The 27455-nt window shown below is 37.0% G+C and overlaps 1 protein-coding gene across 2 annotated transcripts in view; it reads left to right on the top strand.

The window, feature by feature from the left end:
• LOC150075936 (dnaJ homolog subfamily C member 7-like) overlaps positions 1 to 27455 on the top strand; it is a 201506-nt gene that overhangs the window by 126849 nt on the left and 47202 nt on the right. For both annotated transcript variants that reach the window (XM_090387984.1, XM_090387983.1), the window contains exon 2: positions 20319 to 20407. In XM_090387984.1, coding sequence (XP_090244110.1) covers positions 20319 to 20407 — 89 coding nt within the window. The remainder of the gene's footprint in view (positions 1 to 20318; positions 20408 to 27455) is intronic.

Below are 27455 nucleotides of genomic sequence, written 5' to 3'. Positions count from 1 at the left end.
ATCAGCTGCCTTTTTCCTAAATCTTAATGCCAAATTTGATGAATCGTCTCCTTATTCATGTCCAACCCATCAGCCTTTATTCTGAGGGCCAAACGACCACGTCTTGCCACAATTTCCCCATTTCGAGAGGTTTCACGGACGCCCCACTAATTGGGTCATCGCGAACATTCTCACGTACGTTTTTGAACCGCTTATACCATTCAAACACACTGGTAGACTTAACTTTTCATCACTATAAACAGTTTTTAACATTTTATACGTTTCTGTTACAGATTTTCCCAGTTTAAAGCAAAAATTTTTATTCATTCATTGCTCCATTGCAAAATCTTAACACAAAAGTTAGCTACTAACGAAACTGGTTGTTACTTATAACCTGCCAGCTACTGGAAAATCTGTACAACCATCTGTTGGAGGAAGTTTGAACTACAACATACTACTTCCGTTTATTTTCAAACTCATCGAATGTGACCGCAACAGCACCACACCGGGAACTTTATTGCCATACCTCATATACACCGGTGTTCAAAGAAAGTGCATCGCCCAGGAATTTCACATTTCTAACCCTTTTTCGCGATGGTATGTTAGATTAACGACTAGCATCACAAATAGAAATATAAACAAAAGATATTTATTAATAGTTAAGGCAAAGCTGAGTAATATTTGACAGGTGCTCTCAAAATATTCCAAAATGAGCATTTGCAACCTTTATACAACAGTTTTGGCTGAAATGTTATCAGAAGCCCTCAATTTGCTTCAGTTTATCATTTTAAATGGAAAACAAAATGAAAAGTTTACCAGGTGCAAACTAATATTTAGTTGAACCACCTGTGGCCCTGATGATAGCACCACACCGTCGAGGCATTGATAAGATCAATTTCTGAAGATAATCAACTGATAGTTCGTGGTTCCAAACACGAATTATGGCTTCCTGAAGTTCACGAAGGGTCTTTGGTTTCTTTCTGGCAACTGCAGATTCCACACGATGCCAACAGTTCTCTATAGGATTCAGGTCCGGGGTGTTTCCTGGCCAGCTAACAGTTGTAATGAACCGTTCTTCCAACCATTTTTTCACCTATAACAAATGTAAGCACATTACTGTCGAACCTCTTATGCCGAAATGAAGCTAAAGTAACTACAGAAGTGCCCACTTACACTTTTCGCTCGATGACAAGGAGCAGAGTCGTCCTGAAAGATGCAGTTACTTGGCAAGTTGAAATGGTCTCTAACGGTTGGCAGCAATTTGCCTTCCAATATAGCCAGGTATCCATTGGTATTTACGGAACCTTTTATAAACTGCAGGTGACCTACTCCGCGATACTAAATGCTCCCCCATATCATTTGGCTGGTAGGAAATTTCACTGTAGACACCTTACAGCAGTGGTTTTCAATCGGTGTGCCGCAACAACATTCTTGGGGTGCCGTGTAATTTGGGTTTAAGTTACTTAAAGTTATTATTATTATTATTTTAAATTTGTATATTTATTTCATTATAAAAAAGTGTACGGCATCCATTGTATCGTATCATTTTAGTTTTGTGGTGATCTGTAATTGATCTTTATTTAGTACCTCTATATAAAGAATAGAATTGTTATATAGGTATATATTAAAAGGTCGTAAACCACTGTGTTAGGTATTTCTTTTGGTCTAGGGATGCCGTGAAAAAATTATGGGACACTAAGGGCGCCGTGAACCGAGAAAGTTTGGGAACCTCTGCCTTACAGTATGGATGGTATTCTTCACCACGTCTACTGCGAATTGTTTGTCTCCCATCAGAGCCATTCAGGTTGAATTTCTTCTCATCCGAGAAAATAACTGACTTCTACTTCTCGGGGGTCCATTTGATATGCTCCTTACACCAAATTAATCATCTCTTTTTCATTTTTTGTGTGAGGAGGGGGCTTCTCCTTAGGACGACGGGCTACGAGTCCATTTTTGAAGAGGCGTCTTCTGACTGTTACTGCACTTGCTACCACTCCTGTATGTTCTTACCAGTCTCTTTCCGGTCAGACGAAGAAGCGTTACGGTTTTTAAGGCATAAGCGCTTCAAAACGCGGTCCTGTTTTGGCGTAGAGACTCGTTTGCGTCCGGTTCCTTTTTTCCTATCAGGAGAACCAGTATTCTTGAGTTTGGAAAGAAATCTACTCACTGTCGACTGATTACAAGACACTCTATAAGCAATATGTGCAGAGCATGCTTATATAGCTGAAAGTAACAGCTGATGCAATATTACGTCATCACATACGCGTGTCAATCTTATCTGCCGCAATCTGTAAGAAATATTGTCATATACTTATTATGTCATATACTTATTATTATAACATATACATATATTATCCGGATGACAATTACAATTTTAAGGGATGATGCACTTTCTTTGAACACCAGAGAGAGAGAGAGAGAGAGAGAGAGAGAGAGAGAGAGAGAGAGAGAGAGAGAGAGAGAGAGAGATGGTGGTTTTACTAAGAAACGGCAGTGTGATAATGTGATATAAGAACTACTATAAATGAAGTGCCCTCGTGTTGGTCGGTTCACCGTCCTCCCCACACCGTAGAAAATACCCGAGTTCGAGTCCCGTCGATGACGAAAGGAATTTTTATGGGTCTTTTTCACAACGTGGCTGACTAACTCAGCCACGTTGTGAAAAAGGCTAGGGTAGCGTGGTTTTTCGTGCAGAAAACAGAAAATCGACCACAGAACACGCGCAATTTACAGACGTATACAGGGAGCAATATGGCCTTAGTTGCCGATGCTCCTAAAAACCATACAACAACAACATAAATGAAGTGAAGGATCCTGTGAATTGATCACTTTAAAAAAATACACTACCTTACTGTACGTATTGAGGCACTAAAGAATAAGCACATTTATGCAAATATTGTGGAGAGCAGTGCCGTAGTACAGAGTCTGCGAAACTTTTAAGATACTAATGATAGTTTTCGATACGTCTACCTTTCGCAAATTCATTTGTGAAAGGTAGAAGTATCATTTGCAATTAATCGATATACCATCTGTAAAGGGTCCCAGTGAATTTGAACGAGGACAGGATATCGTACGGAGGATTTCGGAGTTTCTCATTTTGAAGATGTTCATCTGGAAAGGGGAGATCTTTGAAAACTCAGTTTTTCAAAAATGGCGGCTGTAGTCATTTTTTTACAGTCAGCCAGTACAAGATGGAATCCTGGTTATCAGGAAGGTGATTTAAACAAATGTGAGAATTATAAACTAATTTGTATTGTACGATAAGTACCTATGACGACGATTTTTGATAAAGTAATTTATCTTTTCAAAGATACCAAAGATTTGCTGAAGAGATCCGTAAACGCACTGGAGCGGTGTTTAGTGCACATAGCAGAACCATACGCAGAATGTTGCATCAGCAGGGGTTCCGTTGCCCTCGTGGGTATCTGAGTTGGTAGATCGCCGGCCTTCCCACACCAGGTGGAAAAGACCTCAGTTCGAGATCTGTCAATGACAGAAGAAATTTTTTGTGGACCTTTTTCACAACGTGGTTGAGTTATTCGGTCTCAGGCATGGTTTTTCTCCCGAAACTCGTGTTTTTTGTCCAGAAAAACAGAAAATTGATAGCAGAACACACGCAATTTCAGGGGCTCACATCTGGTGAGTATGGGCTTGGCACACCCAGGGTCCTGAGCTGGATATCATCATTCTTCTCTTTCTTGGTGATTCCCTTCTACTTCAGACTCTTGTTCTCCCCCCCCCCCCCCTCAGAGTAATTCAGAAATTCTTTTTTTGCTTGTGCAGCATAGGCCTCAGGCTTCCTTGCACCATGTGGCTAATAATAATAATAATAATTTACAGACAATATACACAGAGCAATATTTCATTCATTCCCAGTTATTCCTAGAAATATGGCCTTAGTCGCTGATGCTCCTAAAATTTTACTACATCAACAACAGTGGTTCCTCAGACGAGCTGTAACACAGATAAATAATAAATAAATAAATTTTCTGTTTATACTCCGGGACGACCAAACGGTCAGAGGAGTTCACAAGATAGACAGAATACAAGAAACAGCACCGTATTCAGCAATCACGGGCTTGAACCCCGGTCACTCAAGGCACGTGTACTTATGCACCCGCGCGCCTGACCACTAGGCTACGATACCTTTCTTCAATAAAGTTAATGTCTTGGGCAACATGTTCTGCGGAACTGGCTTTTGGAAGGGTGGAAAAAGGAATATTCTCTGGAGTAACGAATCTCAATATATATTATTTTTCCCATATTAAAAAAATAATATGGGGAAAGTAACAGACAATGAAGCAGTAGCACTGTTCTGTCTAAAACGGAAGAGTTCACTAATGCGCGACAGTACTCTTCAGCAATTTTGCAGATCACTGCTAGACACAGGCTGTGTGGCAGTGACGCTAGCAACAGAAAACCATTACAATCGGAGTATAAAAAATTGTTGGATTTCTTCAAAAATGTATCTTGGTTAAGCAAATGAATATCGTTTTCATTTGACTCGCCTTGGTATTAATATGCGCAAAAAAAAAAAAAAAAAAAAAAAAAGAAGCAAAAAGTAGCTTATGAGAAAATAATAGTTTTTATTTTAGTGCTGTTTCCTCAATTATTCCTAGAAATAAACCTGCACGAATTCCTCTTCCTGAAAGGCTTTTATCACGATAGGAAGAGTTTAATCTTTTTCCAGGTGGACCGTTTCCCTTGGCAAAGGATACATCGTGTACTGTTGCATGGTATTTATCGATTCAAGAACTGGTCATATCCTAGCACGTGTTAACAACATAATGTTTTCTAAGGGAAGTATTCTTCGTATAATGTATTAGGTTACCGATACTTCTGTGGGGTGATGGGTTGAGAAAGAAATATTCAATGTTTGCGAATTTTGTTACCCGCTGTCTTTCGTTTGTGCTTGCGGTCCTTTCATCGATTTTCCCCAACATTCTTGATTTTCATTCCAAGGTCGGAGTATACGTAGTAGAATAGTTCGTTCAAGTTATAGTCAGTAGGAAATTATTTCAAAAACTGCAAATCATCAGGAAGTTCTTAATGGAGGATGCACGGAAACTTCGCTTTCGTATCTAAGATATCTCAGTTGAGATATGATTGTAATCCTTCCATTATTCTGCGGAGATGAGAAATGGTCATAGAACAGGCTTGAAGCCATGAAGAATATTAAAGTAATTGCTCACACTAATTCTTACGAAATTTGCATTAGTAGGGGCATATGATGCTAGGAAGCAAGCTCATACAGTATCGGTTTCACTTATCCATTCCCTCCAAAAGTTTGTCTAGTTCTTCCTTGAATTTATTTAAGCTATCAGCTTCCATAACGATGGAAGTTTGTTCCAGCAATCAACCTCTAGCTGGCTAAAGGCAAATTTCCGCACATCTATTATGCAACCGTCTTTCCTCAATTTGAATTTATGCCCTCAAGAGGAAGAATCCCATCAGCATTGAGCTCAAACTATTCAAAGCCTTAAACCAGTGGTTTTCAACCGGGGTGCCGCAACAACATTCCAGGGGTGCCACGTAATTTAGGTTTGTTACTTAAACTTATTATTATTTTTTAATTTCTATGTTTATTTCATTATAAAAAGGTGTACAGTATCTTTTTAATTTTGTGGTGATCTATAATTGATGTTTACTTAGTACCTCTATATAAAGAATAAAATTATATGCTGTATACATATATAATTTGTATTATGAAATGTAATTTTTATAATTATATTATTGTAATAAATATCATATATATATATATACAGAGAGAGAATCGGATCTAACAGGCACAAAATTGAGTAGGGGTGCCGCAAAATAAAATAAATTACTTAGGGATGTCGTTATTAAAAAACGGTTGAAAACCACTGTCTTAAACACTTCAATCAGATCACCTCTCAGGTGCCTAGTCTCCAGATGCTGCATTTTGCAGAATTGAAGCCCCTCTTCTCTGTATTCGTTCCAGCAGTTCTACATCCTTCCTAAAATGAGGACTCCAGACCTGTACTCAAGGTGTGGTGTGGCCTAACCATTGCCTTATACAAAGGAATAATGACCTCCTTTTACCTTACTAGCAAAATAGCTGTATATCATTGGCAAGACCCCATGACCTGCACTGCTCAGAGAACTTTATATCTGACTGCACAATTACGCCCATGTCTTTTTCATTCTTCACTACTCAGAGTGTAGTACCACACAGTTGATACGTTACTCTAGGGTTACTGCTACCCATATACAGTACTTGGCATTTGTCGATGTTAAACTTCAGTTGCCACTTCCATCCCATGTGCCTAACTTTTCTAGATCCTGTTGCAGTAGCGTACCGTCATTACTGTCATTAACAACCCTGCCGACATTTGTATAATCTGCAAAGATATAATTAAAATAACCCGGTATATTTTCTGTTTAAAAAAAAATGCAAATGACGAAAGTTTCTATTTAAAAAAAAAAAAAAAAAACTTGTATAGATCTCTCCAAAATAAAAACTTACTCTGGCTAAGTTTCTGTTCCAATGTTATATACTACCCTAACATTAATATTGGGACAGTCTTCCGTTGATAGTTTGTCACGTCCTACCCAATCACCATGTGTCAGACAGAACTATAAATATGTTCTTAGGCTTTCGAGGAAACTGTAGTACGATTGTGAATGCAAAATGCTATGATCGATGGTGTTAACACATTTCTAGCACGGAATCATTATGGGGTACCACATAAGCAATCGACCTGTACGTAACAGTTCAACGGCACTGCAGATCTTTTAGTCGACGACTGGCGATGTGACCTGCAAATGGAAGCGTACTAGTACTGAAACTATCACAAAACTACCCCGAAAAACTCCGAAGCTAACGGAACGTGATAGGACAGCCCTGCAAAGAATCGTCTGTTCGGAACGCAGGTCGAACCCCTAGTGAGACGACTGCGTCACATGTCACTACCAGTAGCGTGCCACAGGACGCTGCATGATATGGGTTACGGTCACCGTCATGCAGTCGTCCATACACCACTAATCACCCCGATTAATTTCAGATGCCGTCTAGTTTTGAAACACGGCACATGGTCTGCGAGTCTGACGGTCATGCCCGGGTGTAGCGGATGTCCGGAGAAAGCCGTCTGCCGGACTGTATCGTCCCCACAATGAAGTTTGAAGGAGACAGCGTGATGGGCTGTCTTTCGTGGTTTGGTCTGGTCCGTTGGTTTTGGGAAAAAAACTATGAATTCTGAACCATGTAGTCTGTCTAGACGTCCTGGACAATAATGCCTTACCTACATTGTGGCAGCACGTCACGGGAAGATCCATACCTTTATAATCAGGATAGCACTCCATGTAATACTGCTCACGTTGTGCCTGATTTGAGGACATAAATGTTGGACTGGCAGCCCAGGGTGCTGACCTCATTCCTTATAGAGAACTTCTGGAATTAATTGGATCGTCCGGTGCTTTTGAGGAGAGACTTCCCAAAAAACAGAGCTGAACTGGTCGCACTTTAAAGGCCGATGCGGAAAATATTGGAGGACAATAAGAAAAAAAAAAAAAAAAAACTGGTGGAGAGTTTCTAGTGAGACTCTTGGCTGTCATAAAGGCTAAAGGTTTCAGTACACGTTATTATTTTTCTCATAAATAAAGGTTAATTGTTGATATGCAGGTGTCCGGATATTAATGGTAGGGCAGTGTACAGTTTCATTTATTTCAAGCAGCGATTAATGCTTTGCCATTATTTTGAACTTGTGGAATTTTTATTGCTTAAAACCAACGACACGAGCATAGTGACACGCTCTAAAAAGGTTTGTAGCGTTGAGTACACAAGAGGAGCGGCGGGGAGGGGACTGAAGGACCGTCCCCTCCCCCACACCGGGGGAGAGGGGAAAAGATAGGACCATGCAAGGGAGCATGGTTTTGAGAGTCAAGATGGACAGCAGGAAACTGCAGTTGGTCTTCAGTCGTATTGGTGTTCCCATTTGCAATGTCATTCATTGGACCAGGTCCCATCCAGTTCAGTCAAGTTAGTGAAGTCCTGTGTTGATAAATGTCAAGTCCGGTGGTTTGTCACTGTTGGTCAAGTCCTGTCCAGGTAGTAGGGGTATCAATTCCGGGTTTCATATCAAGTGCAGAGATCAGGTTTCTTCAAGGCCAAGTTGCATCCGGGAATGACAGTGTCTGCTAAGATTTCAGGAGTGATGAGAGAAAAAAAAACTTCTCTGTTCCTTATTCTTTGTGCCTTTGTCACAGAGGTTGCCGGTCGTGTTAGGGTTGCTGATCTGTGGCCAGTTCCGGTGGAATTTGTTGGTTCCAGTTACGGTCCAGTCCCGTACTCAGTTTGTGCCGTTAGCTGGTATTTCTTCCATTACGCAGTTCTTGTCATTTGTTAGGCATGTTCAGTTGTCGTTCCTGGTTGCCATGTGTAGGGCTCAGTTGTGCTCCATCGCAGTGAGCACTCTTCGGTCAGTACGATGCTACAACACAGCAGAACCTAGCTTCTATTATTTATTAGAAATTTACAGACAATATACACAGAGCAACATGGCCTTAGCCGCCGATGCTCGTAAAATCCAACGCCAACGCTCTTATCTATAGAAATAGAATTACTTTGACCAAAATTAAACGGAGAAACACAGAAAATTTCGAGGCAATATGCATAACCCTCTAAGCGAATGATAAGCAGTTCTAAATAGGTCTCATGTACCTACATCTAGATCACAATAAAGACTCCACGTCTGATCGTCTATTGTGGATGACAACATGAGTTGATTTTTACCTAACAACCATACTGACTGGGCCTTTTTTTTTCACAACGTGGGCTGAGTTAGTCGGTCTCAGGCGAAGGTAGCATTGTTTTTTCGTCCAACAAAACAGCTAATCGACCACAAAATACTAGTAATAGACATAATACAAAAAAAATATGGCCTAAGTTGCTGATGTGCCTAAAACTCTACTACTACTACTACAACAAGTAGTCCTTGAGGTTGGGTCCTTGAGGTTGGTCACAGACATTCTCTCAGATGCCAGACAAGCTGTTCTTGCTACCTGGGAGTCTAAAACGCTGATGGAACTGATATTCGGGTGACACTTAAGTCAAAGGGGACCTAATTTCGGCGAAGTCCGGACGGTCTATGACAGCCAAATCCTCTGCTTGCACCTTCACGATGGTGGGACTGTTAGTAATCCTGGGTATAACCTTCATGCACAAGTACATGGTGGGTGACCACCCAGGTGTGAACCAACGTAAGCAGGGGTCGAGGTGTGGCGCCCACACCACATGGAGGAACGCCGCCCCTCTATGTTACCAGGCAGTACTAGGTGGTAGATGACTCTCATCAACCGGTGAAATACCACCACTTTGCTTATTGGAGGCTTGAAGTGGTGGAACCCATGTTTAGTCTCTAGAGCTAAGTTCCGGCCAACCCTTCCCTATCTCTTCCATCATGCAGTATGATTGATGATTTTTGAGGTTATGATGAATGTCGTGGCGAGATCCAATATTCCTTACATTTCGAGGGTACAGCTCTAAAACGGTGTTCGCAGGCCGGCCGCTAGTTAGTACACCGGACTGAACCTATTGGTAACTCTCTAGGAAGCTTCCGGATCAGCTAGTGTATAATCTTGCTACCTCTACTCTGCCAGATAGTGACTGGAGGGAGTCCGAGTAGTGTGTATGCGGGGAGCATTGTGGAGGCCACGTTATGTCAAGGATCTGGGTATATTCTTACCACATGTACGCCATATCCAAAAATTTCATTACTTCATACAGCATGTCCCACCCACTTTTTCTTACTATTGAATACACCATGAATTGTCAAAATAATAGAGCAAGCTTATCTGCGAAAAGATCTAAACCTCCCAAGGACTTCCTAATTCATTTCACAAATATACGTGGTCTCAATTCTAATCTCAACGATGTCCATTTCCACTTGCAGTCTTCCAAACCCCATGTACTTTTTCTGACTGAATCTCAGTTATCAGTTGATTCAACTACTGCTCATCTCAGATGTCCAAATTATTTGCTGTATGATTCCTTTCGCCTCAAAGGTGGTACTTGTGCATATGTCCGTTCTGATATTCCCTGTCAAAGACTTGGCAATTTGGAATCTCCTCTCTTTGATCTTCTCTGGCTTAAAATCTCTCTACCTCATTGTGTAAAATTCATCTGTTGTCTCTACCGTTCTCCCAACTCCACTAATCACTTGGAGCTCTTTGACTTCCTCTCTTTGCAACTTGTCTTTCTCCAGTCCAACTTTCCTAACAGTGAGGTAATTTTCCTTGGTGATTTTAACGTTCACAACTCCAGCTGGCTTCCATTTTCTAGTCACACCGACCCAGCAGGTCGAGATGCTGAGGCTTTTGCAATTACTAATGACCTAGCACAGATTGTTCATTTACCTACAAGAATACCGGACAATCCTAATCATACAGCCAATACGCTTGATCTTTTTCTCACAAACAACCCTTCTAAGTACAAGGTCGAAGTGAGAGGTCCTTTAGGCACTTCAGATCACAACTTGGTGATTGTCTCTTCTCCAATGGAACCTTTCTCTCATGGCTGTTCCGAACCTCGTATTGTTTGGCATTACAAGAATGCAAAATGGGATGACCTGCGAGACTTCTTTTCTTCTTTTCCTTGGTCTGATTACTGTTTCAAAACTTCTGATGTCAACGTTTGCTCAGATCGTGTCAGTGAAATTATTCTTGCAGGAATGGAATCCTTTATCCCACACTCCACTTTAAAATCTCGTCCTTTATCTAAACCTTGGTTTTCCAATAAATGTGCTAAGGCTGTCCAAGAGAAGAACGTTGCATATCGTAATTGGCTTGTTTCTAATTCTTCAGTTTCATTTTCTGCCTACACCAAAGCTCGCAACAATTGTAAAGCAGTTATTAATCAGTCCAAACTAGAGTTTGAACAGGCTAAGAGTAGAAAACTTGCTTCTTGCCCTAATGGTAGCCGAGCATTCTGGTCTCTTGCCAAAGCTATTGGCCGCAACTTTTGCCTATCTCTGCTCCCACCTCTGTCCAAACCAGATGGTTCTGTTGTCACTTCAGCCAAGGATAAAGTTGACCTGCTAGCATCCCATTTTTCTTCGAGCTCATGTATTAATGATCTTGGTAAAACACCTCCCACCATTCCTAACACGCTCCATTCAATGCCTCCTGTGGTCTTCCGTCAAAAGGATATCAGAAGGATTTTGATGAATCTTGATGCTAAGAAAGCTCCAGGTCCTGATGGTATTTCTCCACTTGTTCTCAAAACCTGTGCTCCTGAACTTACTCCTATTCTTTGCCGCCTTTTTTCACTTTCTTATTCCAAAGGTGTTTTTCCTTCTGCTTGGAAATTTGCTCATATCCAGCCAGTTCCTAAAAAGGGTGACAAATCCCTCCCATCTAATTATCGTCCCATTGCAATTACTTCTACTCTTTCTAAAGTAATGGAGAAATCAATTAACCGCCAACTCTTAAACTACCTAGAAACCTTCCGTCTGATCAACGATCGCCAGTATGGATTCCGTCAGTGTCGATCCACTGGTGATATCCTGGCTTATGTTACCCATTTATGGACTAATTCAATGGAAAGGTTCGGTGAAACACAAGTAGTTGCTCTTGACATCTCAAGGGCTTTTGATCGTGTTTGGCATAAAGGTCTTCTAAACAAGCTTCCATCTTATGGTTTGCCAACTGTTTTTAGTAATTGGTTATCCAGTTTTCTCTCTGATCGCTCACTGAGGGTGATGGTAGATGGCTCTCTGTCTTCTAACTTCTCCACTAATGCCGGTGTCCCCCAAGGTTCAGTTCTTTCCCCCACTCTTTTCCTCTTGTATATCAATGACCTTCTTCCATTGACTGGAAATCCTATCCATAGTTTTGCCGATGATAGCACATTGCATTCAACTTTCCATTTTGAGAAACCTTGTCCAGCTCAATCAGCTTCAACTTCTCGAAAATCTGCTGCCAATTCCTTAAATGCCGATCTTCAGGTAATTCTCCAGTGGGGCAAAGAGAACTTAGTTGATTTCAACCCTTCTAAAACTCAATCGTGTCTTATATCTCGCAAAAAGGATTCTTCTGCTCCTATGCTTATCTTTAGTGACACTCTGATTTCTAGGCAAAATGATATATCTCTTTTGGGGATTACCCTGACTTCTAACCTCTCTTGGCACAAGCACATTACAAATATTGCTTCCTGTGCATCTAAAAAACTTGGTTTTCTCTTTCGCTCTCGTCGTTACTTTTCTCCCAAACAGCTGCTCACTCTGTATAAATCGCAAATCCGCCCTGCCATGGAATATTGTTCCCACATCTGGGGTGGTGCCCCCAAAACCTCTCTCAGGCTTCTTGATTTCATTCAGAAGAGGGCAGTTAGGTTAATTAATGATTCATCTCTAACAGAGTCTCTCCACTCGCTTTCTCATAGACGCACTGTTTCTGCTGCATGCCTCTTCTACAGATACTTCCATGGGCACTGTTCTTCTGAATTGGCTTCTATAATTCCCGCTCTCTCTTTCAAAACAGTTCGAACACGTGCCGCCACCAGCCAACATCCATTTACTGTCCAAATTCAAACCCACAGAACCAACTTTTCATCTTCCTCATTTATTCATTCAACTGCCATTTTCTGGAACAACCTTCTTTCATACGTATTTCCTGAAAATTACAATCTACAGAAGTTCAAGTCCAATATCAACAAATATCTTCTTTCGTCTTCTCAACCTCCAACCCAAGCACGGTACTAAGTACTATAGGTTATAATACCTCTCTTGTTTGGGGTTCTCATAAAAAAAAAAAAAAAAAAAAACAACAACCAGCCATACTGACGGGAGATATGAATATGTCCAAACCTAAACATCGTAACTTAAAAGTTGTTCGATAACACGATGTTATCCTAACACAGCTTGTGACCTTGCCGACAAGAAACAAAAAATCAACTGGATGTAGTAAATCATAAAACAAATCGTATAGAAACCATTGATGGTATTGACAAATTCCGATCAGATCATTCTGCTATATCTATTAGCAATCCTACTGCGCTCACATCATCAGTCAATACACGAAGTCGATGAATATAACAAAACCTAACGATCTACTCCATAAACTTCATCAAACGTCAAACCATTATGTATCTATTGACAATGTAAAACGGAGAAAATCTTAAATAAGAATATAGAAAAAGCAACCACCGTCTTAACACAATTGAGGCGTATCGCAAATGATCGATCGACTAAACTAAGAATAACAGAACATACTAAAAAATTTATTTAACCCCAAGACTAAGCAAGCGTTCTTGAAGAAAACGAAAGCATACAGAACATGGCAAGAATACCAAAATAAATAAAAAAATCACTTTACCTCTTCAACTGCAAACAAGCTAGAGAGAACTTCCTCAAATGTAAAAGGCATTCCATCTCTCAAGATGTGAAAAAACAAAAAAAAAAAAAAAACACATCTCAAAGAAAAAGAAGAAATAATTGATGTATAATGAATGGCCCTTGGTTGAGGAACTAACAAATGTAGTGACACGTTTCAAACTTGAAGTTTGAACTATAGCAAATTATCGCAAATTATGCTTCGCATTTCAACAATTACTCATAGTAATGCTGAGTATGAGAGAATATTCAGCCAGATGAAAAAAAAGTAATAATAAACTGAGTTGAGATCTCTTTCTGGTTAAACTTTGGAAATGCTTTTGACAGCCAAGTCTAAATAGCCATTGTTTTAAATGATACTTTGATCAACATTTCCCAAGAGGGCAAAGTCTTCAATAGTCTTGAAGCAGTTATAATCAGTTGTCTAACAAATAATCCAAATAGAAAATGGGCAGACAGATTATTTTCGTTCAGGGTTCCGCGAAACCTTCGTTTGCTTCTGGATGGTAGTCATTGGTATGTAAGTTACGTGCTGTGTGCTGGTATATTGGTTGCCATAAAAACATTGATGCTGTAAAACCCCTTGCCACCTTATAATTGTTTCAATATAAAAAGAAAAGTTGTGGCAGAGTCCACGAGTAAGCCTGAAACTCATAAATTTTTCGTTATACGGAATAGGACTTTCAACATTGTAGATTTTTATCATTTTTATTATTTTTTTATTTAATGCCGCTATGAAATATGCGACTTCCTGACTTAACGTCATCCTCATGGCGACGGTGATTTCGTGTCATATGGCGTGCAATATTAGACTTTTTTTTCTTTTTTTTTTTTTTGGCAAGTGTGCGTTCTCACTATTGTCTGCACTGCGAAACTCTTCTTAGAAGTTGCTAATATTAGCATTTCAGCCCTCTCAGAACAACTAATGTATAATTCGTCCAATCATGTCTGTTATTTAAACGGAAATGCACGTTTGATTCGAATTAGACTAATTTTTATTAGTTATTTAATAATTAAATTATTATTATTATTATTAGCCGTATGCTGCAAGGAAGCCTGCGGCTTATGCTGCACCAGCCAAAAAAAAAAAAAAAAAAAAAAAATGTGAATTATCCCGAGAGAGACAGAGAGAAGCAGAAGGGTATCACCAAGGAAGAGAAGAATGATGATATCCAGCTCAGGACCCTGGGTGTGCCAAGCCCATACTCACCAGACTGAGCCCCTGGGGTGATTGTTAATTAGTTATTAAATAACTAATATTAAACAATTTTAATTATTAATTAATGATTTAGTAAAAATATGTATTACTATTAATTAGGGATATTTTAGTTTCTATTAATTGATTTTAATAATTAAACCATTAATATTAATATATTTATTAATTATATTGTATATAATATTATTAATGCCCCATCTCATAAAGTCTTTCCACTCTGTGCCAATTCAGAAGAACAGTGTCCACTTCCATGGACACTGTTCTTCTGAATTGGCTTCTATAATTCGTGCTCTGTCTTCCAAACCGGTCCGAACACGCATGTGCCGCAATCAGTCATCATCCTTTTACTATCCAATTTCCAAATCACAGAACCAACATTTCTTCTTCCTCATCTATCCCTTCTGTTTCTCTCTTCTGGAACAACCTCCATTAAACGTACTTCCTGAATATTATATTTCCTGTTGCACTGACTGGGATCCCCATCCCAGTGGATGCTCAATTTAATGGATTCCCTTCTCGATTTTCACGAAGTCCTTTGCAACTTTCACTGCTCTTCACTGATTCTAGTTCCTGGATTGTTATTTTATTTATATAACTCTTTCTTCTAGTTTGTAAATTCATTCATCTGCAATTTGCTGCTTGCTATAGAGCACAAATTTTCGTCTCGTATCTCTTTAGGCACACTCGAATTTCAGTCATGATAAACAGTTAATCTTTTAATTCTCCCCCACCCCCCCAAAAACAGTCATCAGGATCGGTGTGTGTGGGGGGGGGGATGGAACTTGCATCAGTGTTGGGAACTTGAACCAAAGCAGTTTTTTTTTTTTGTAATATAGTGTGGGAGGCGAATTAACCACCGCATTGGCTACAGAGGTTTCTGTTATTTTCATGTCCCAAATACGAATCGAATTTTCCTTCTATTGTGTTCGGTTATCAAAGAGGACATCCAACAGAAACCACCACTTTGCTTTTAATCTTAATTAATTAAATATCTTTTGCCTATTTTAGTTAATTAAATTCCTCTAGCGGGCGTTTTGGCGTTAAGTCCACTAAAGAAAAAAAGAAGAAAAAACTTAAGAATTAAAATATTTATCACAATTACTCATAAGTCGGCGTGAATTTTTTTATTTCTACAATTTTCTGACCTCTCTTCTTTTTTTACCTAGTGTCTCCTTTCAACAAAAAATAATTTTTTTTTTTTTTTGGCCTCTGTCAGGAAGCTCAGACTCTGACGGGCAGCCTGGCTCACTTGCCAGTGGTGGCGGCGGGCAACGCGGGGTTCCATTAGGGGCCATGCAGCCATGAAGCCAGGGATACAACAACAGAACATAACACTACTCTGACATATATCATAATTCTTCTCTTTCTTGATGATTCCTTTCTACTTTTGACTCTCTCTCTCTCTCTCTCTCTCTCTCTCTTTCTCTCTCTCTCTCAGGGTAACTCGGGAATTTTTTTTTTTGCTGGTGCAGCATAAGCTTCAGGCTTTCTTGCACCATATGGCTAATAATAATAAGTATCGATCATCCCGATCACCGTGTCAACCACCGGTATGGTGCCAAAGACTACATAGCAGCCTAGCAGCAATAGGTCTCCCAGAGAACACCTACAAGGAACTCCAGAAAGTCGCAATCCTGAACACCTCTAGGATAGCCAGATTTCCTCGACCAACAGTAACACCAGATTTTACAACCACCCTGTGTACCGTCATGGAGTGGAATCCCCCAATCAGGGAGAAATAATATAAGAGAAATAATAATAGTAATAATAATAATAAACCAGATATTACACCTTTTCGGGCTTTTACAGGGATTCTGTACTTCGCAAAGTACCATGGCGCAGATATGAGAAACCACCGGTGGCGCTTTCCACAAAACACTATGCCACTATCTCTCCAGTATGGTTTTAACTTTAGATGTGATTGATTTGGAGAAGTCTGTCCGAAAAATAAAAACGGATCTCGCACTGTGCTGAACGGACAAAGTCCATAAAGCACCTGCGCCATGTAACGAATTTGTGGAATAGTTGTAAATATCCACTAGAGGGACAAATCGATATTGTTCGTGTACTTTTGACTTCGATTTTATTATTATTATTCTGTATTGGAAGTAAGAGTGGTTTGTTGATTAATCATTGTCTCATTATGATTATAGTTTACAATATAATAATTAACTGACTAATTTAATTTTCTGACTTTTAGTGAACTTTATTGTAGTCGTAACTGATTATGGAGGGCAGAATTCTTATTCCAGTTTTCATAAGTGTATTTTTTTCTTACATATCCAGTGTTGTCGGGTTGAGTTTGTATTGGATCATGTTTTATAAATGATTTTAACGTTTAATATGCCTACGTGTGTTTATGTTCTAAGAGACCACATAATTTAAACGTTACTGTGATTAAAAGCTCTTAAAAATACTCACGCACAGAGGCGTGTTCCATTTATAATGTTAACTGCGGCTCATTTCATGTCATACTGTTCATGTGGCAGTTAACTAAAGTTTGAAACTACTGGAAAATGAAACAAATAATATCAGCAAAGATGTGACGTCTGTGTTTGCGAAATTACGAAAAATTCCGAATGCCAAGAAATCCATAATTTCAAACTTAAGGGACAGGAGATACCGGCAGTCAGTGGGATTGAAAGAAAAACAATGTTTTGTGAAATAAAATCACATTAATTCGTAGTAAAGGCCTACTTTCAGAAGCATGGATATTTGTCAAAGATCATTGACATAAAAACGGAATTTGATAAGTAATGCCATGGTTAAAAATGCATCGGGACTTAGGTTTTATTTTGAGAGATAATAGCCCTCATTCTTGGCTTTTCGACCTACAATTAAAACATCTCCCTCCATTATTAATGGAAGCATCGTACCAAACTTTCCGTGTTTGTTTTCATTTAAAGCTGAGCACGGAAGAACCGTGTATAATAAGAATGCTTCCGGGAAAAAAATGAATAATACCAATCCGGTTGATAAGTAATGCATTTTATCAGCTAACTTACTCATTTGTTTTTCCCTGAATTTCTTGTGTTTCGGACACAAACGGGAAATCAATGTACGATATAAGATGTCCAATGTTAGGTTTAGTTTCGTTTGCAGTATGTCACTCATATCATTTCTTTTTGAAATTGCTTTAAAAGGATATAACTCATCAGCCACGAAACCCATAATAAGGTGAACGTTCTGGCATTCGATTTAATATATTGGATGAAATAAGATAAGGCGATTTTTATTTTCTGCGCAGCGTCATAAGTTAGTATCAATGTTCATAAAATTGCATGACGCATATAATAAAAATAACCAGATAGTATTATTTTTCTATCTAAAGCAAAAATTTCGGCTACTTTATCAGTGACTCGAATAAGACTAAAATGGAAACAAGTTTATACTTGAATATTTTTTGTTTTTGTGGGGGGGGGGGTGAATCTTGAATTGGAAAATATTAATAACTGGACACTAATGTTTGGCAAAAAATAAATAATAAAACTAAATGTATATTTTTGTCAAATGTTTATCGGACGGCACGATTAATTACGAATATGTTCGAACTTGTAAATCAGCAATTAGCATCTTAAGTGTGGAAGAAATTTTTGGGACAGTTTAACAACAGGAACACTGTGTGTGGGTGTGTATTTTTTAAGTGAACTTAATTCAAACTGCGTACAGTGAATTCCGACCCACTTTTAATTATTTATAGTTGTCAAAGAAATAAGACAATTTCACACGACGTAGACCCAAGATTTTTTTTATTTATACCGCTTTGTAAATGTGATTTTTTTTTTCTTTCCATTTTCAATTAGAGGTGGCAGGAAATGCAATATATTCAGCTATACAGTATACGCTTTCCCCGAATAGGCTCTGTGGGGTGTCCGACCACCTTGAGAAGAATCCTGTCAATCATTCAGCATCCATGAAAGCGGAAGAGTTAATTTTTGTTTGGATGTGGAGCGCTCGCAATGCAAGGTTGCTGTAAAGCTACGCGAAATATCTTTCATATTTATGAATAGATTTCTGTAGTCTGGGTAGGCAATGATTGATCTTAAAAGCTTTCCGGCGACCAACGAGAAACACACGCTGAAAATGTGATATCAATTGAATTTTTTCTTATTAAGTAATATCTAAACATCCGATAACATACTTCCATTACAAGTTAGGTAATGTACACAGTGCATTACATTTCAGGCACATTCTATTTTTTTCCCCTTAAAATTAATTGAATTTTTTTTCCCTTTTCTGTGATTAACTAAAGTGAGGAGTAAATACAGTTATAACCTTATCAAATACTTTAGACTGGTGAAGGAAAAACTCTAGTTTTTCCGTCACCAGTCACAGGTGAGGCGGCACTGTGTTTCTGAAGCCAAGAATATTGCATTAAAACTACATGTAATGAATAAATAAATAAATAATAATTGCCGGCGAACCCCAGGGACTCACATCTGGTGAGTATGGGCTTGGCACACCCAGGGTCCTGAGCGCTGGATATCATCATTCTTCTCTTTCTTGGTGATTCCTTTCTACTTTCTCTCTCTCTCTCTCTCTCTCTCTCTCTCTCTCTCTCTCTCTCTCTCTCTCTCTCTATCAGGGTAACTTGGGATTTTTTTTTTTTGGCTGGTGCAGCATAAGTCTCAGGCTTCCTTCCTTGCACTGTATGGCTAATAATAATAATAATAATAATTTGTCTGATTTTAATGAAATTTAGGATGTCTCGACAAATACGTCGATAAATGTCTCGATAAATTTCTATGTGAACCAAATATAAAATTTCTTGAAAGTCTGTCCACTGGGAGTTGTTACATTCGGACTGATTGACATGGTGAAGACAATATGTTTGTGTTCTGGCATGACTAGGCAGCACCGACGCGAGCGGTTGTGGTGCCTATTTTAAACGATGCCTATGGCAAGTGCCTCACTTGTGTATTCCTAGCGCCGGCCCTGCCACTAGGTCAGAGAAGTTTACATTTAATCACTTCAACAAAGTATACAACTTAAATTTAAAAAGACACATGAACCATGAAATAAATACAGCAAAATGATTAACCTTCCTCTGCTAGTATGATGTTTTACAGTGCCATGTTTTTAAATTTTCTGTTATTTTTTAAATCTGGAAATAAAATTAAATCCTCCCATATACCTTTCTCCACCAACATTCTCTAATTGGTTATACAGTATTTTCTATTTTCATTTTAATATGCTGTGAATTAAGAGATGTGAATGAAAATTTTTGTTTGATAATTAACAGGTGCCAGGTGAGCAAAAGCATCCACTTTCCTTCTAGACAACTCCCATTTAAGAAGATCCATCTGAATAGCCAGTATATGTCATAATTTCCCAAATATTAGTTTAGTCCCAAAAGTTTTGATCATACTTCATATATGACTTTAAGATCTGAGTATTTTATCCTGTATATAAACTGCCCTTTGGTTTTAGAGATAATTTTTGATCCTTCAGAAGTACTTATTTAACTTCAGTTCTTCTAAAATTTTGTTCCATCTTTAAGCCTCGAATTAATTAATGTAAATTTGTGTAATTCTCAGGATAAGGAGGGGAGGGAAAAGGAAAGCAGATCTTACTATGTGTTACAATAAGAGCAGGGGAGGTTTTAAAAAATTTCTTGCCATTTTGCATTAATGCTTTTAAATTTTAAGACATCTAACAGGGTGAATGTGTTACAATATATTTAGATTTGAGATGTGTGTTGCAATATACATGTATTTAGATATTATGTTAGATTTGAGACATGTCTTCAACATCATAATTTATTTTTTATCCAGGTTAGCTGAAACTAAAAAAGAAAGAGGCAATGAACTCTATAAGCAGCACCAATACAAAGAAGCTCTTGCTTTTTACACTGAAGCAATTGGTAAGTTCTTGGTTTATTTCTCCTTGAAAATTAGAATCTATTCCTTGTTAATGAAATTTAGTTATGTTTGTTAAAGATATTATGTCAGAAATAAAACATTGTTGATACTGCTATACATTATATGTCAAAAAGTACCAGTTTGGGGTTATGGTGTCTTTGTAATCAAAATAACCAGTTCTACCTTCCTGCAAGAGGTCATATGTGACAGGCCAATAGCAAGAGAGGAGCATGCACAGTGGCAATAAGACCAATGTCTAGCATATTGTACTAAAACCATTTGATATGCCCTGAACTTTTTTTCGACATATAACGTATTGCAATATTTATTTTTAAAATAAATGCTGTTAGATAATTTCAATATATTAAATGCACATAGTTTTCTTAACATTCATCCAAGAGATCGAATGCTCTGACAAAGTGTTATGTGTCCATTCTCCTCCATAAGCACAAACGTTTTAGGTTTTTGCTTCTAAATGGTCATTTTTTTTTACCTCAATAAGTTGGTGGCCCTCTGACCACCAACGTAAGGGACATGTTGTCCCATTCTTCATAGTTGGGCAGTCCTGTTTACAGTCATAAAATATCATGTTAGATATTAGAAGGGAGGGTTGAAAAGTAATGTCTCTTAGTTTATAACCTACACAAGTCGCAACAAAGTTCTCCATGTCGCTATTAGTTGTTGATTTGTACACATACAGCATGCTGCTCTTTACAGGTTACACTGTTTTTAATGGATGTATCACTGAATGTGCAGGACAAACAACATGCCATTATTGAATTTATACTGCTGAAATGATGCATTTTTAAATGTTATTGCAGTTGAATGAATCCTAGATTCACCAGTATGATTTGGAAAACAAGTGACGGCCCCAGGAATTTCATCAAAACAAATAATTCATGTCCAAAAAAATTCAGATTCCAGGCATCAACCAGGCAAAAAAAACAGTCAATGTATATTGACTGTTTTTTGGGACTCTGAGTATATCCAGTACCGTATCCAGGTATCATCATAGGTGGGCATGATACTGTATCCAGATACGTTATCGTTCCCCCCACATTGCTACCTGGATACAGTATTGGTATCATCATAAAGGGGACGTGATGACCAGGTTTTTGAGTATTTTTATTTAGATAGACCTAGGAACCTTATATGCATGGTTGAGGGGGCATATGTCCCCTCTGCTCCACCCTGAATATGCCCCTGAGCAGGGCTCCCACTCCTGGGTTTTTCCACCCAGATCTGGGTTTTTTGATTGTCCTCTGGGTTGATAGGTTTTTTTCACAAAAATATCTCATTATCTGGGTTTTTTCGGTAATTTTTAATTTTAAGTCAAAATTTATTTTCATTTCTTGTAAATACAATAAAATTTAATACATTTAATAACAGTTTACAATTTTCTTAATTTTATGTTCTAACCTGATCATAATTTGTAATATCTCAAGTGCTTGTACAAAATACTACAAATGTAAAAGGATTTCAAAGTTTTCGCAGGGTTCTACACTATGAAATTACGCTTACATGTTCGTGTTACTAACATGTATGCGCAGCCTATTGAGGAGGCGGAAGGCGGTCTTTACTGCACAGTCTTTCGTGATCGTTCGTAGTATTATTGCATTATTTGGTATGATTTTTACATTTATGCTTGTACTACATACAGTGATATAATAAATTTAAATTGTAGTGACTATTTCTATTTTATGTTAATGGATTAGTGATTTATTTTTTATTTTATAGAACATTTTAAATAAGATAACTGCTAATTAGCCATACCCACAAATTGCCCACAATGTCTGAAACTTGTTCCCCACAGAGAAAAATGAGTAAATGGTGGTATACTCAAAATTTTAGAAATGAATGGTTAGAAGATCCGGAATTAAAAGATTGGTTGAAAGAAGACAGTAATGAAAACGTGCGTCTTACTGTATTTGTTGTGAAATGAAATTAAAGAATGCCAATAAATCGATGTTACTAGCGCATAAAAATACAGTTAAACAAAAAAAAAGTGCAAATATTGCTAAGACAAGTTCAACGTTAGACACGTCCTTCACAAAACGTAAACCTACGGAGAATGAAGAAGTAGCAAAGGCAGAGTTAACAATTGCTGCACTCATTTCTGAGCATAATATTCCATTTGCGCAAAGTGATCACCTTATAGAAGCATGTAAGAAAGCATTTCATGATAGCAATATTGCAAAACAAGTCCAGATGAAGGCGACTAAAGTCTCTTATCTTATACAAGATGGCATAGCCTATCATGAAAAAATATACATTTCTAACATATGCAGAAACAACAAGTTTTCAATGATAATAGATGAAAGTACAGATTTATCTTTATCGCAAGTTCTAGCTGTTGTTGTTATTTTGATATTCAAAAACTTGATGTTGTAGATGTGTTACTTGACACTGTTTGTGTCGAAAATGGTACTTCAGAAGGGCTTTATCAAGCTGTAAAAGATCTTTTCATAGAAAAAAACATTCAAATAAGTAATCTCGTTGGCTTTGATAGTGATAATTGTGCCACTATGATGGGTGCTAAGAATGGGTTCCAGTCATTGCTAAAAAAGGATGTACCATCAGTATTTATAATAGGATGTGTTTGCCATTCTTTTGCATTATGTGCTAGTCATTCAGTCAAGGTACTACCATCATATCTAGAAATATTTATAAAAGATATCTCTTGTTATTTTTCCCGTAGTAGTAAAAGATTAAACGAGTTCAAAATGATTCAAGATGTTGTAGATACTGCTAAGCATAAAATCTCCAAATTAGCACAAACACGTTGGTTATCCTGTGGCAATGTAATAAAAATTATTATTGAGCAGTGGGATGCGTTAGTTCTTTATTTTCAGTATCAATCAAAAATTGACAAAATCGATGGTGCAGGGAATATTTACAACACTATGATCACCAAAGGAACTAAGCATATGTTGTTGTTTTTAGGATATGTACTGGAGAAAATAAACTGCCTGAATATTGAATTTCAATCCGAGCATTTCAGATTACACTTACTTCATTCAATGGTTTCAATTGAGTATAAAAAATATTCTTAGTTTTTTCATAAAAGAAGTCATTACTTCATGCAAGCTGGTTGAAATTGATCCAAGCAATGCAATAAATCATAAGCCTCTGAATAAAATATATTTGGGAGGCCGTTGTATGGCCTTATTAAATTCAACACCACTTGGTGACAGTGAAAGCAGGTTTAAAAATGATTGTTTAAAATTTCTTGTCGAACCTTATATGGAAATCAGAAAAAGATTTCCTCTAAATGATGATGGAATTATCGCCAGTCTCAATGTTCTTTATCCAGCAGTGATACATGATCGTGCCAATTCACCATCCTCAATTTTCCATTTAGCAATGCAGTTCCCTCACCTTGTTTCTGAAGACAAACTAGATCTTCTAGATGATGAATGGAGATCATTTCGTTTAAATCAAGATTTAGATTTCTCTTACAAAACCATCCCTGAGTTTTGGTATCTGTTACGTAATGTAAAAGATGGCTTTAATAATTCTAAATATGAGATTTTATCTAACTTTATGACCAGTCTAACTATTTTACCTCACTCTTCTGCAAGCGTAGAAAGAATCTTCTCCCAAGTAAACCATATAAAAACAAAAGCCACAAACTCCCTTAAACCAGAAACTGCGAAAAACAACTAATGGCAAAACAGGCGATAAATAGATCTAATCAAAATTGCTATACATGGAAACCTAAATCAGAATTGGTAAAAGAAGTCATACAAGGAACTTGTCATAAAAGATACGAAGAACGTTTGAAAAAAATGAAAGAACTTCAAAAAATAAATGTGGAGGGAACTGAATGGGATGAAAATTCTGATTACAATTAAATAAAAGATATTTTTGCATGGTAAGTTTTATCTTATTTGTGTTGCTATACTATATGATGAAAACTAGGTTTTTTTTGGGTTTATTTAAGTTGCAATCTAAGTTTTTTTAAAATTTGTGAGTGGGAGCCCTGCCCCTGAGTATATCCACAGTGAATTTTTGGAAAAAGAACCACAATCAATTCAGTACAATACAGTGAGACATTGGACAAGCTGAAAACAAGAATTAAATGAGTAGAGCACAACTATTTTTATTATTAATGATAATACAGTACTATTAATTTGACATGACAGTGCACAATAATGATCTCACTGCAACCATGCAACACTGGCAAAAATTTTGTCATTGAGGTTTGTGTTCCACATCCTCCATGTAGTCCAGATTTGGAACCAAACAACTTTTTGTTGCCAAATCTTAACACATTTTGAGGCAACAGATATTGACTCCAGTGTAGAAGTTAAATCACCTGTGAAGAGATAGTTGGGCTTTCAGTTGAAAGAATTTTACTTGAATGGCATACAAAAACTTGTTAAATGCTGGATGTATTGAGTTGAAGCATGTGTATCAAAATGACACATTAGATTAAAGACAAGCTTTATCTACAAGTACATTTTTTTTTTTTTTTTTCCCTTTTTGATTTCTATCCCTTCAAAAGCTATGCCGTTAGGAACATTACTTTTCAGCCTCCCCTCATACAAGTACATTTGTGGCGTTTAGTAAAGATATGTTTGGTGGTAATCTATCCCTCTTTAAGTTGTACATAAGAGACAAATTCTCTATTGCTCTACTTAGATGCTCATTATCATTTCTGATAAATGTATTTGTGATTCTAATTTCTAATGAAAGATTAATTTTTATTTAGCCTCTATACAAACACCAGTGCAAGTGTTTAATGCAAAATTATATAACACAAAGTAAATAGTGTGTGCTTTCAAGCAACTGTTTTATATTTTCATTCTTGCTGTTCTATCCAGGTTTCTCTTTGTATGTGTACATGTACTATATCATATGGATTTTCCTTCCACTCCCCTTTATAATGGAAAAGTCTCATGATAACAGCAGAAACTTGAGTTCTGTTGTAGGTCTAATAATAGTTCTTTAGTTGCATGTTGTCCTTCAAGCAATCTCTTTTACCAGGCTTTTCCTTACTTAATATTAGTAATGATATTGGCATGCTTGGTATCTGCAAAGGCCGAGGGTAGGCCTGTATGCCATACGAAGAAGTCAGTTAAAGAACTGCAGACTGGTTGGTGTAGGCTTTTGGTAACATCTATTCACCTCTTTCTTTTAGTTGCTCATTTTGCAGAATGGTTTGTAATTTTCTATTTTTGTTGTGTTTTAACTTTATTACTCTCTTAGTAACATTTCTTTATATTTTTAAGATTTTGCTGAACTTACAACACTTCTGTTTTTCCTTATGATATATTATTTTTATATTTGCTTAATTTTTTGTTGAGTGTTAAATTTGATTATTTCTTCTTTATAATGTACATTATTACTTTCATTATTTTTCTTTCTTTTGGTATTGATCAGTTATATGTATATGTAAAATGTTTGTTAAAAGCTCAGATATAAAACTTGTACTATTATAAAAACGATAGTTGTTAAATATAAATAAAATGAGTAAAACGTTTAATTATATATATAAAAAAAAAGAAAAATGCAGTTAATGTAATAAGTGTTATTATTGCACAATTACCTTTGTTTTTTTTTTCATTGTTGTTGTGATTGGGAAATGACTAATTTAAATGTATTTAAAGTAGTCATATTCAGTACATATTCTATGAACATTTAATAATGTTAATTTTTTCTATCAAGTAATGATGGCTGAGTGAATGTATATTTATTTATTTATTAAAGAAGCATTGTACATTCACTCCAGGACAACATTTAGAGCTAGAAGGGTAATTATTGTGACATATTAGACATTTTGTTTGTGATAATTATGATAAATTGCAAGAGAGGTCACAAACAAAAAGATATCAAAACATCAAATTAAGAGATTATTAAAGGGGGGGAAAAGTGAACAAGAATTTGAGGAATCACACAAAGAGATGCCAAGAAAATGTGAACTACAAGTCCTTTGTGACAGCTTGGTTAGAATGATGCATCCGTCTACCACCTTTTTGGAGAGGTCTGGGTTTGATTTCCATTGATAAATGTAGGGATTTCAAAGTCATTGTCAGTCGACTCTAATTAGTCAATCTCAAGCAAAGGGAGTAGAGATTTCCCCCATGAGTTACTCCAGATTTTTCAGCCTGCACAACATGAAAATAGCAGCGAACACACACTTCTATAGATGTTTCTCATAATATCGATGTGAGTGTGATAAGATGGATGCTATTAAAATAATAATTAGATTTTTTTTTTGTATGAGCTTTATTGATGAATTTGTCCCCTCCCCCACCAAAGATCAAAATTTGAAAAAGCAAAAGTAATTTTCTCAAGATCAAAGCAGAAGCTCTGATGCTCAGCCTTCCCTCAAAGAAAATTCCTGGACAGTAATACTGGATAAAGCTGAGGAGTTTTAGGTTTGATGGATATTACTACCAATCTGGGGACAACATTTGCTGGTAGAGCAGAAGTAACACTTACTACATTTTAGGGAAATTTTCTTAAACATATGTAATCATCTGCTGTTTGTCAGCAAACCAATTGGTTGCTTAATTCTTAACTGAAAATTAATTTTTTTGAGACTGAAACATTATTGGGTATTTCAACACATATACTTACTCAAGAAAAATAATGTTAGGAGTAAAGAAAGGAAAGTAATACTATTGTATGTCAGTGGGAAAATGAAAAATTTGAATTTTAACAGTTAATATATAAATATATATCTATATATAAATTCATATCTAAATTATGAATTTATATATATATATTATACATATGATAAATATGTATAATATTTATACATATTTAGGGTAATTTTCTTAAACATATGTAATTATCTGCTGTTTGTCAGCAAACCAATTTGGTTGCTTAATTATTAACTGAAAATTAATTTTTTTGAGACTGAAACATTATTGGGTATTTCAACACATACTTTGCAAACATTAATTAGTAGTCATGCCATACAGAATTGTATGAGGTTATATATGATAATTTTTGTTTACATACCTACATAATTAAAGATCACTTAGCACTAATTTATCAAATTTAAGTATCTGTTAATAAGAAAACTACTAAAAAGTCTAA

This window comes from Mastigoproctus giganteus, chromosome 13, assembly GCF_048544385.1.
Source record: "Mastigoproctus giganteus isolate SK-2022 chromosome 13, ASM4854438v1, whole genome shotgun sequence".
Taxonomy (NCBI): Eukaryota; Metazoa; Arthropoda; class Arachnida; order Uropygi; family Thelyphonidae; genus Mastigoproctus; species Mastigoproctus giganteus.
Note: the sequence above shows the minus strand (reverse complement) of the source record. Positions and strands in the feature narration are given on the sequence as shown.